General features: G+C 40.0%; 1 protein-coding gene across 3 annotated transcripts in view; it reads left to right on the top strand.

The window, feature by feature from the left end:
- Positions 1-3,630, top strand: part of LOC146869499 (E3 ubiquitin-protein ligase TRIM39-like) — a 155,167-nt gene extending 151,537 nt beyond the window's left edge. For all 3 annotated transcript variants that reach the window (XM_085600901.1, XM_085600829.1, XM_085600992.1), the window contains exon 9: positions 2,472-3,630. In XM_085600901.1, the coding sequence (XP_085457027.1) occupies positions 2,472-2,983 (512 nt within the window). In that variant the 3' untranslated portion in view covers positions 2,984-3,630. The remainder of the gene's footprint in view (positions 1-2,471) is intronic.
- Positions 3,631-13,057: the final 9,427 nt, after the last annotated feature.

Genomic DNA, 13,057 nt, shown 5'->3' with positions numbered 1-13,057 from the left:
TTTTTACTCCTGGCTATTTCAGTGTGTTTAGATCCCCACAGTACCTTTCTTAGGGCTTAATTATGAGCTTGGCAGTCCACGGACCACCAGACTCTTGGGTGCAGCGGTCACTTGACTGCCCTATTACGATTAGGGTGGTCAGACTGACATTGCCGCACCACAGCTGCCAGGGACAGTGTTGCGGCAGTCAGGAGGCATCAATATGCTTGGTGGTCCCTCAAAGCATATTAGGAGTTTACTCTCCGCCATGGTTTTCATGGTGGTTCCTCCTCCATGAAAACCCTTGCAGAGAGGAAACAAAGTGGGCCCCCTTGTGCCTCTGTGCCTTGGGGTGCATGCAGGGGGGTACAAAACATGCCTCCGTGCATGCATGCACCCCAGTTCCTGCGTGGCATGGACTTATCAGTCCATGCCATGCAGAAACTGTTTTTGAGGTTCCTGTTGCTGTGCCCATTTTTAGGGCACCACCGTGGGAACGTCAAATGCAAAGCCCGCCAGACAGGAGGAAACTCCTAATCTGGGTGTGAGTCGATGAGGCGGACTGGACGCCGGTCTGCCAAAGTCGTAATCAGGCCCTTAGAATTGTTTAGATGATTAACTTTCCTGCGTGTAGGATTACGTTTTGGTGTGTCATTAAAAAACGTCTATTTTTACCAAGCACTGAGCTGGATAGTTCTTACTCTGGCTGTTGTTTGACTGTTTGAGTCCTGTGTATTCCATCCTGTTGCTTGTCCCATGGCTCCAAATGGTTTCTGACACACTTACTCTTCTGATAATAGGCAAAATTTAATACAAAATTTCAGTTCTTCAACTGTTTATATTTTTGTTAATGTGTGCCGTGCTATTTACAATGGCTGTTACAAACCGTTGTATAATTTATTATCGAATTTCATCTGGGCTAAGAGAAGAACATGTGTCAATCTGGAAACGTTTTGTCTAGCCAAGAAAGACAGAGGTTTGAGTCTCCCAAATTTTAGAATATGCCATTATGATTCCTATGGACATAGCATCCAATGATCTATATTTTTAAGGGACAATCATGCTTTTGATAAATCAAATTTGATTGATATATTATAGAATGAAATACATGATCTTCCATTGGTGATAAGTCTACTTTGAAGCCTCAAGCAAGTATGATTTAAGAAATTCATTTCCATCATAAAAATTACAAATGTTTTCTATTCACAATTCAAACTTTTAGCCACTCATGCCAAAACCAGATGGATTCTGTACAACTGTTCCCTTTATTCAACTGGCGTATTATTGATATGCGGCAAAGTGTTGGCGTGACTTATGTGAATGAATTAGTCTTCAATCCCTTATTAAACTTTGGACACCAATAAAGCAGACTTCTAAAGATAGTGAGGGAAATATTGACTCTCATCTACCTAAATTCATCCTATTCTGGGCTCTTCTTTACAGATATTAACCTGATGCGAATTTAGTCAAGGGCTTGTTTTAGAAGTATAATACTGTATAAGGAATAAGTCAATGGTATAACTTTTTAAATAACATCACTCAGTCGATAAAACCTGACAAAGTCATTTTGAAATGGACTGTTGGCATTGATATTAATAAAAATAAATTGAACCAAAATTAATAGATTTAATTTAGAATGTATTTCAGGTGCAAGTATTCATTGCATGCAAATTTTCGCAAAATGCATGATATGTTATAGGCCATGATCTCTTCATCTGGTTATCAAAAATGTGCTCATTTTATAGAAAGTCCTTTAGAATATGGTTGATTTCCTATTCTGAGGGTAAAAATGGAAGGAGGAAGTTTAATCATATTTGAAAGCAATATCACACAAATTATTGGGAAAGAGAGATTTATTGAACAGTTGCAACTATATGCTAGAATTTCTTCACATCATAGCCTGAGGGAAAGCGGTAGAACTAATTCCAAAGACGTAGCCCCAGACTCGCAGTGGGGGCCAATGCATCACCTGCGTCTTTAGGGGTTGCCTTTCTGGGGCCATATAATAGAAAGTGCCGGGGGTGCGTGACCACATGCAGAGAAAGGAATCTCTTTGCCTCTGCGCATGCAGCGTATTATGGACTCACGCGCAAAGAAGCTGTTTGGAGACACACTGAAAGTGTGCCACAAAAAGGTGGTGCACTGTCAGTGCACTCCCTGATGGCTGCCCTCTGGAGGGGAGAAAGGGGGTCCCACTACACCCGCCTGCGAGGGGATCTCCCTCCCCTCTTTAAAGCACAGTGAAACACATAGCAGCTGTGCAGCGGTTCTCCGTATTTCACTTGAATGTCCTGCCCCCAGGGCAGTATGAGTTTATGACTGTCCTGAAGGCAGAGCATTCTCTATAGTAGGGCACACTTTTCCAGTTTACACATAAAAAGTGTGTCCTATCTGTAATAGGGCACCAGGTTTCCTTTCTATTGAATTTGGTCACTATTGCGTACTCATTACACAGAAAGTGTGTGACATTTTATCTCTTTTTCTCTCCACAGTGCCCATTGTTATGGATCCAGACACTGCTCATCCTAAACTTGTTGTTTCAAAGGACTGGAGATACGTAAGATGGACAAGCAGTATGCGGGTCTTGCCATACAGGAGCAAGAGATTCACCACCATTTGTGCTGTAGCGGGGACTGAAGGCTTTTCTTCAGGAAGACATTACTGGGAGGTGGAGCTGAAGGACAAGGGGGAAATGTGGGCTGTTGGAGTCATGTCAGAGTCCGTGAATCGAAAGGGGGCGATTGTATGGACTCCCCAGCGAGGTATCTGGAGCATTGGCGCCAACCTCCTTCAATACAAAGCATTTGACAAGTCTGTCATCAAACTCTATCCATATGATGAACCCAATAAGCTGGGAGTGTACCTGGACTATGAAAAGGGGTGGGTGTCCATGTACAACGCAGACACCATGGAGCATCTGTTTTTGTTTTCTCAGTGTACCTTCACAAAGAAGCTCTTCCCATTTTTCTCTCTCTCTGCAGGAGGTGACATGAGTCTTGTTTAGAAGTTGTGTCCTCTGTTTGTGTCTGCGTGCTACTTTGGCACTTGAAGCGTGGTTCCACTTTCACACAGGACACCCCACAATTTCTATTTATTGAGTTGAGCCTTGAGTAGAAGCTATAACCCCCTTATCTGCTGTCCATAAATCGTCCTAGAATTATGAACTATCTCTACACTGTCTCCCTGGCCTCCCTTACACAGTCCTCTGTTCTTCTGTCATTACTCATTCCAGACATGGTACTTCTGCACTGTGGCTCTCTGCCACTCTGTCTGTAGTTCGCCTGACTGCCAGTGGTGGCAAAGCTGGTTGCACCCATGTAGATGATGAGGGAAGAAACCTACATCACTGTCCTGAGTTCGGATATCATACACTGTTTGCAGCTGGAAGTATTTTGCAGTGGCTCTGCCTTCATACCATGTAATCTTTGCTGTGAAATGCAATCCAGTAATTTTCTGCTCCTTCTCTGCAATGATTGCGCTAGAATCTCTAGGAGGCATTGTCCAGCACAAGTGTGCCAAAAGCTCAACCCCTTAACATCAGGAAATCTTGGATTATGTTTTCCAGCAGAAGACATTTAGGCAATATGACTGGATTCTGGACCTAGTGGTGTGGTTGACAGAACCTGATAATAAATGTTGATGCACATCCTCTTCTTCGAGGTCCTGTCTTGAGTGTTGAGGTCCACTATCCTTGTGGTCCTGGTAACAATGGCCAAAGAGTGCACCCCTTTCTAACCCAGGTTTCAACCTTTCGGCCAGGAGGTAACACGTGCTCACTTCTTGGTCATCTGGCGTAGGTTAATTCAAATGCTGATTTGGTGTCTCTCAGAACTCATCCCAAATGTTTCTGATGACCACAAGGTCAAGAAAGGAAAGCTTGGCTTGACCTTCCAACTGCTGTTGATGCAGAGAGCAAATACTACTTCACCTTCTGACAGGCAGAGGAAACAGGCTTAAGAACACTCCCCAGGAGATCTGTACATACATTCACGAGACATTATTGTCTGGACTCGGACACCAGAGCAGACACTCAAGTAGGGCAAGCCTCCTTGAGGAACCTGTTCAACAACTGACTATCTCGGTTGTTTTTTTTATTTCAGTACAGTTCTCATTTGCCTGCAGGTGGAAGGTGGGCTCGCTATTCTATTCAGTGCTTATGACTATTGATGAGGATCCCCTGGAAGAGAAGGATAAGTTACTTACCTGTAATCCTAGTTCTCTTCCAGGGGTATCCTCATCAAAGTCATAAGCAACCCACCCGCCTCCCCAGGCAAATGAGAGGATTCTATTCTTAAATCTGAAAGAAGTATATCTTTGTGTCTAGACCTACGGGTCCCGCAAAGAACAACTGACCCAACTGTCACCCCTGAGGCATGATGGGATCTTGGGGTCAGGGCTACCTTAAAGGCACGGTGCCAGTTTTATCTGTACAAGGCTTTTCAGTCTCTATGGTATTGTATTACAATGCAGCCTGCAGGCTAACAATGTTGTTTTCTGTGTTTGACACAGTGTTTCTTTTTTTCTTTCTCATGAGGTTTGTCTCAAAAAAAAGTTTCAGGTGCATTTGTATTCCTATGGTGTTTATTTAGATATTTATATCTATCTGGGAATGTTTGCATTCATTATTATTACATTGTCTAGCCTACTATGGGGGCTGCATTGGTTTGGAAAAAATAATATATGTGTTTATACATATACAGAGCTGTATATATATATATATATATATATATATATATATATATATATATATATATATATATATATATATATATATATATATATATATATATATATATATATATATATATATATATATATATATATATATATATATATATATATATATTTCATATATAATTTTTATTGTTTCCGGGGTCCCCGCACATGGGCGGGAATATTCAGGAAACAGGCTTAAGAACAAGTGGGAATTGTGTAATTCTCTGGATTCTGCACATACTCTTCAATGTTTGCAATTCCTGGAAGATCTACATTAACATGATTCATCCAATTCTCTGGCCAAGAGATCAGGCACTCCTGGTGTATATTCAGGTACACGATCTGGCAGCATCACCTGTGCCTACATTCAATCTCCAGTAAACGTAGCCTACAGCTTCCTCGCAGCGATTGTCTTGCCAAATGCACCACTAGCTCTCATTCGACCAAAACGTCTTGGAATGTCGCTCTGATAATGATCAGAATATGTCAACCTTTTGTAATCTTTCCTTCATTCAATCCCTCTTAATCTTCTGTTCTTTGCAGTTCACTACCCTGTGAATATTTGATCTTTTCATGTTTCCTTTTCGCTGTTCCAATGGGGGTGGGTGTCGTAGGACATCCAATAGGGACTAGGGAGGTAGAGGTCTGTGTATAGTGCAAACCAAGGTAGGGAGATGCGGACCACTCAACAACGAGCTGCCCGATGCGGTCACCATCAGACCCTTGTTGAAAACAAACGCTGATACGAAAACAGTTTCATGGATGACGTGGAATTAGGTAGAGTTTTGAAGACGTGGGAAATATTTCTTTCATATAACTTTGTCTAAAATATTCATATCCTTTCATATATCATGATGTACACACAACTTCCAAATTATTGTATTTCTTGTATGAACAGTTTAAATATATATTCTAAATGAGGAAAGTCTTATGCGTTCTTCTTCACGCTGAATACATAATTTGATATGTTTTTTATCTTTTTTTATTTATTTTTTTATTTCAAATCTTTTTTATTAAATTTACGAACTGAACATTAAGTAGTCGACAGTATAATGAAAATGATAAGCGCAATGGTGAAATGCTGTCGGAATGAAAGTAAGAATGTACACAAATTTCAAGAATATAAAATATAAAGAATACAAGTAAATAATAAATAAGTAATAAATAACTAAATAAATAGGCTCCTCAAGTGCCTTGCCATGGTGAGTCCATTGACGTCGCAGTGATGTAGAGGCGGTTAAGTATCACATAAGTGGTTATACGAGTACTCTTCAGTACAAATATAAGCAAGTTTAGGTTGTACAGCTGTAATAGGGGAATGTACAATACAGTACAGGAATATCATTGCAAATAACGCAAACATTAAGAATTACATAGTGCAGAGGAGAGTCGGAGTTGGACAAGCATATTTATCACATAAGTAGGAATGAGAGTATTCTTCAGTACAACTGTATTAAGCAAGTACAGGTTTCACAACTGTAATAGTGAAAAGTACAGGAATATCATCGTAAATAAAGCCTACATTAAGAATTACGTTATGTGGAAATAAGTCTGTTTTACACGGGGGGTCATATGAGAAAGAAAAGGGACTTCCACATTTTCCTGTGTGATTTACGCCATGGAGAGGCTTGAAGTGCAACGTTGTCTGCTCCTCTTAGGAAGAATAACCATTCTTGCCACATCTTAAGACTTCTTTGGAGTTTTTCCACTTGTTTAAAACAATTTTACACGCTAAAGTGAGCATAAAATCTAACAAGTAACGGTCATTTACGCCCGTGATCCTAGGATCCAGAGCGCCTAGTAGAACATAGGAAAATTCCCTAGGAGGGGTTACATTGAAAGTCTTGCCTATACATTCATAAATCTTATCCCAGTATACTTTTAGTGTAGGACAATTGAAGAGCATATGGGACAGGTTACCGACGTGAGAGTTGCAGTTCCAACAGGTGGGACTCTCACTGAGGTTAAGTTTAAAAATCCTCTTGGGTGTCCAATATGTCCTATTTATTAACATCATTTTGGTTTGCGATAGTATTGGGGAGATTTTATTCGAAAAGGGGGTGATATGTATCTTTTCCCAGTCAAATGGGATATTGCTAGATTTGTCCTCTGATTCCCATTTTTCTTCACATTTCTTTTGAGATTTGCAAGGTTGAGGTGATAGGAGTTTATATATTTTAGAGACTGTGTGTCCTGACCTTAGCAGCTGTAATAACTTTGAGAGTATTGACGGGTCGGAGGGTATGATAGATCGCGCTGTGAGGAGAGATTTTAGTTTTAAAAAGTTATAAAAATCTATCGGTTGTAGTCCATGGCGAGACTGAAGTGCGGAGAAAGACATGGGAGGGGTTCCCTCATAGATGTCTTTGACTAGATTTATGCCGTTTTTGGACCAATGCTCCCTATGGAACATCCCTCCTTCGATGTTCTAGCTCGGGTTGTGCCAGAGAGAGGACAAGTTTGATTTATTAGTTTTTATTGCGGAGAGGTGTTCCAGTTGCAGCATGGCTCTTTTAGTATTGAGCAAAATGTACTTAGAGTGAGGAAGGGAGGATATATCCATGGTGAGGAGAGCAAGCAAGGGCATATCCTTGATGATTGATCTTTCTATGTCCAACCAGACTGGTATGTAGTCAGTCGGCAGAAGTAGCCAGTTAGATCCCTGTTTACAAAGATACGCAGTTTGATAGTTCCTGAAGTTCGGAAGGCCCAGACCACTTTTATCTTTTGGTAATTGAAGTTTCTTCATAGATATTCTGGGTCTCTTACCTTGCCACAGGAATGTGTTAAAAAGCATACAGATTTTACATAGGAAATCATTTTTGAGCGTCATAGGTAACATGCTGTCTAGATAGTTGACAAGAGGAGTAATCGTCATTTTTAATGTCTCAGCTCTTCCCCACCATGCTAAAAATTTAGGTGACCAGCCATCTAACAGCGAAGAGATTTTTTGGAAGATGGCATTCTCGTTGGTCTGAAGGGTGGTGATCAGGTCTTTCGTGAAATCCCAGCCTAGGTATTTAAAGCACTTAGGTTGCCATAAGAGACCAGAGTTACCCATAATTTCTTTTCCTCCAAGGTTGTTCAGGAGTTTCACCTCCGCCTTATCTTTATTCAACCTGTAGCCAGATACTCTTGCAAATTCATCGATTGAGGAGTTAAGTGCGGGTATAGCAGCTTCCGCTTTCTCAGAAGCAACTAACACGTCATCGGCATAAGCAGTAATTTTAACCGTGCATTCATTGAGGCAAATTCCTGTGATCAGTTGATTGTTCCTAAGGTTGAAGAGGAAAAGTTCAATTGGAAGGAGGAGTTTTTTATCTTATTTTAACGCATACCTTTGATTATCTTTGCCACAGATCCATGCATGGAAATGAAGTTCCGTATTTTTCTACAGACAATTATGTGTTTTGTATTTTTCATTTCAGAGAAGGTTGGAAAATGGAGTTCAATGTAAAATGTTAATATTCTGCTACTCCACAAGCTTCTGTGTCCTAATACTGGATATTCAGTTCTCACTGCGATGTATCTGGGTGCAGCAGACCCTAGGGCTGCCTGTAGCTTGCAGAAGTCTATTGGATTTAGATAGAGTTCCAGCCATGGCAGGACTGGACAGAATCCCTTAGATTTTGGAGTATGGTTGGGCATAGGCAAAGTAAATAAAACTTAAACAGGAGAGCCCTGCAGAACATACTGAATGGGGAGGGGGACGTGATATATTTCCAAGCTGGCCAAATCACCATGCAATAATGTCCCATTTGTACTACAATACATGGTTGTTTGTAGAGCACTGGGCCTCTTCAAATTGCTCAAACTATACGTTGAACTACAAAATCCCATAAAATAAGTAGTTAGTAGGCCGGAAAACACCTTAAATTGACCCGGCTGCTACCTGAATGAAAGAGGATACATAGTCTGAATAAAGACTTCATAATGGCCAGATTGAATGCAATTCCTTGATTTCACAAATATCGATTTGAGTGAAGAAAATTCCAAACATTCTTTCAGCAACATTCGAAAAATAGAAAATAGTATAACAAAGATCTACAAATCTACTGGTGTACATTTGAAATGATCTGGGTTGAAATAAACCATTCTTTATATACAGTTAGGCTCTATAAACATAGCGGAAAAACTCTGTAGCAGCCCCACAAATATACCATAATCATCACGTCTTCGCTGTGACTAACATTCAGCATTGGAATGTCAAAATCCTGTGTAAAAGACATCGACCATATTGGCTCTGGCAGGAGCTACGTTCTAGGCTCCACTTTGCATCTTCCAGAGTAGAGATTATGCACTACATCGGACTATGAAGTTTTCTCTCAAGATCTGCTCATAGTCATAGGAAGCAAAACCTGGGAGGTTTTTATCAGCCATTATTCATGATTTACAACACTGGTGCTGTCTCTAGCACCCGGCGCACCCACTGACTCTTAATTTGGACAAAGATCACACGCTTGGGTAAGCGCGAGAATAGTGTCCACACTGCTCACTATCATGTCAATGATTCTTTAATGCACTACATAGCAACATTTCCTTGTTTCTTCATAGTTTCATGGTCATGCACTCTTGCTCTTCCATAACTTGGACAATTGGAGGCAGCGTTGCTTACAGCGAGCTCAGGTTTACCAACGCGACGCTACCGTGCAGGTTGGATATCATGGCCATGAGCGGTGCATTCTTTATTGACATGCAAGCTCTTTTTAGGACTTTTTCCAGCCGAAAGAACGTCTGAGGAGACGAGCGGTGCTGTGGCCTGGTGACATCTGAGAAACCCCGGGCCTCACGTAATCTCCACGCTCGCCTCTTTGAAGAGCTGCCGGACTCGACGTGTGGTGATTTATGTAGCAGTCGCTTTATCTGCTTTCACTTCAGCATGCAAAAACATCTCTTCAGTAAGCAATTGTAGCCCAGGGTTTGCTGCCAAATGTCTCTGTTAAGAAATGTATGTAATATATAGACAGAAGAATTTCTAGTCTCTTTCTTTTAACTCTTATTGCTGTGAAGCTCTTATAACCTAAAGATAACTTAACTAAGAGGCACAACTACATTCAGGTCTTCTATATTGCAACAATTATTATTGGATAATTGCTAGTTTCTTTGACTGAGTGAAAAGTGTTCTGGTTCCTGTCAGCACGTCTTTAGACTCCAATCAATTAAAAGCTGAGATTTTCTTTCCATGATATGAAACTGGCTAAAATGTATATATGAATAGCCTTTGAATGTTAAAAGGGCAAAAGAAGTCTATTTGGAAATATATTTAACGCTTGAAATATCTGCCTCAACAAGTGCTAATTTATTGTGGTTGTCCTCTAATTACTGCAACCACTTGTGTACAAAGATTCAGTAGTTAAGAGCCCTCATAACACCTTGCTAATACTTTTTATGTGCTGTGAAACAAAAGTACTAATACGTTATGCTGTGTACTATTTATCTTGGATCTTGCGTGGCTTGCAAACCATATAATGAGCCTCTGTTACGTCATTTGCATAAGGAATTCACGCATACTGAGTACGTGATATTTTTTCAGCTGTAAACTCCTGGAAACCGAAGCATTTTTTTTCCAGCTAAACCTTCCGTCACCGCTTGCTTCACCAATACAGAATTAATGCCTCTCACTCTGATTATGAAACCTCACAATCTCAGCTGACAAGGAACATATACAGGGTTGTTTGCACTTAACAAGTGCCAATAAAAATATATAAGCTTCATGCTCCGTTAAAGAACGTTAAGTAAATACAATTTGCTTAATTTCTATTGCCAAGTTTGTACCATTATTGTGCTTTATTACTTCAAATCAATTAGAGGTAATGCCGAATAACAAGAACGAGAACAAGTCTACTAAACAGCTGACTTTTGCTGACGTACTTAAGCAATCAAACACTATGTCTGCGAAGAGCTCTGCCTCATCTTCATCTAATCAACCCAGAGCTACTTCAACTGCAATATCGGAAGGCACTATGGACCGTCTTTTTCAGGAAATTTCAACCTTTAGTTGCCGTTTAACGGAAATGGATATTAACATTTCTTCCCTTGCATCGGAGGCCAAATCAATCAGAGCAGATATAGTGCAATTTCATACTAAAGCAGAAGGACTGAAAGTAGTTGAAAATAAACTTGACTCAGTACAAAGCAGAGATCAAGAACTATTGTTTGTCCGTAGTAAACTGGTTGATTTGGAAGATCGCAGCAGGAGAGATAATATCAATTTTTTTGGTTTTCCAGAGAAAATTGAATGCCAGAATACTAGAGTCTTTTTGTGTGATGTTATTCCCAAATTGCTTGGTATTCATTTTGAACCAATGCTTGAAATTCAACGTCTTGGTCCTCCGCGTAAAGACCTAGATACTCGTTCAAGACCCCTCATTGCTTGCTATTTGAGACATGATCAGGTTAGGCAATTATTGACAGCGGCACGCACACAAGGCTTCTACAGTTATGAGGGGCATGAAATCCGAATGGCAGCTGATTTCTCTTTAGAAACTAAAGAACGACAAAAAGCCTTCTTATCTATGCGGCCTCAGCTACGAAAAATGGACATCAAATACGGCTTGTTCGATCCAGGCCATTTTCATGTCACCAAAAACGGTGATTCAAGAGACTTCTGCAACCCAGACGAGTTACAATGTTTCTTGGATGATATGAAGTTGCACGATATGGAAATTCAGCATGCGTCTCCGCTTCAGATTTCTCAAAGTTCTCAACCAACTCATCACCTTACAGATGGCAGATGTCGAATCTCGGGTGAGGTTTGTCAATGTGGTAAAGAGTCTGAGAGATCAAATCGTATCCCGGAAGATAAAACCTCAGCTTTGCAGTCAATAACTAACTGTACTCAAGACCAGCATAGAGACAAATCTCGCTCCCCTTTAAAATCCGCTTCAGATGAAGAGTAGTCCTTGACGCAATGCTTCTCCTTTGTTATTAAAGATTTTAGCTTGTGACTTCCATATACATGTTTCACAGAGAGTCAAGCACCTTACACACTTCAGTCAATAACCATTCTAGGTTACGAATTCCATGTGGAGTGGTGTGGAGTGTGGAGTGGTGTGGCTCAATGGTTAGAACGGCAGACCCTGATGCAGAGGTTCTGGTCCGGACCAGGGTTCAATTCCCGCCTCGGCGGTTCTTGGGCTCAATTTCCCCGGACCTGTTAATTCTCGCCTCGGTGCCTATTCTAATCATGGGTCACACTCTGCAACTCTGGGCAATAGCTTGCTTAAACTCCACAACGGCCCCAACAGCGCTGGGATGCCTGGCCTCACCTTGGAGGTGCCCAGGAGTGGCCACTTCACAGGGAAAGGCCAGGAAGGGTTCCACAGCGGTATGTGTACAGTGCCTTGAGACCCTTTCGGGGGTGATACGTGCGCTATATAAGCACTACATTTACATGTCCGTATTGTGCAGACAGATAATCCCTTCATATGCATCAGATGAGTATTATTTACGCTATTTTTCTATTTACTTCCTTATTAATGTTGTCAAAGTTTCAAATGAACTGTTTATATATTTATTTATACTTACTTTAAGATCTGAAATTTGCTTATTATATTAGTTATGGTAAAGATGTAATTTCTATGTAATATTTATTGTCAAGATTCGTAATCTATTTATTTAACATCTCCCATAGGTAGCAACAGGTTCCCAATCTTTCAATATACATATATTAGCCTATCTACTTAGGATGTTTGTTTATTGCACTAGTTATTTTATTATTCATAATTGATGTTATTTATTGGATAATATTTTCTTTTCTGCTCATCTTTTTATATTTATTCAATTGGTAGATTCATTGCCATTCGAAATGTATTTATTCTACTTGCAATCTCTTTTACAAATATGTTTACTAAATGATATTTATAGTTGTGAATGTAATTTATTATATATCGGATCTTCTATGATATATTTAATATGATATGTTCTCATTTGTTTACATTATTGACATGTATGTTCCTCTAGTATGTTCTCTAGTCTTCTTTTTTATATATCCTGAGATACGGCCGGATATATGTCTTGTTGTATTTAGTCCTCTCCTTCATAGATCAATACTAAACATAATTGGATTCTTTAGATATACGTACTTATTATCACTGATCCTGACTTTTGATTTATACTCCTGGTGGTAGTCCTGCCAGGAGCGGTGCTCTTGTGAGCCCAGACCCGCAGTTGAAGTCTTAAAATTGTAGTACCCAATATACCATTGTATTGTAACTTGCACGTATATTTCTATTTTATCTACACAGTACACTTCTTTTCATTGGCTAATAAGTCAACAAATTTTATATTGGTCATTGGAAAATGTATTCCTACATAATTCACTATACTCCTTTTATCTAGGATCCTAATCTTCACTACTTTT

The sequence above is a fragment of the Triturus cristatus genome, chromosome 1_1 (genome assembly GCF_964204655.1).
Source record: "Triturus cristatus chromosome 1_1, aTriCri1.1, whole genome shotgun sequence".
Classification (NCBI taxonomy): Eukaryota; Metazoa; Chordata; class Amphibia; order Caudata; family Salamandridae; genus Triturus; species Triturus cristatus.
The sequence above is the reverse complement of the archived record's forward strand: the minus strand, read 5'-3'. Positions and strand labels throughout refer to the sequence as shown.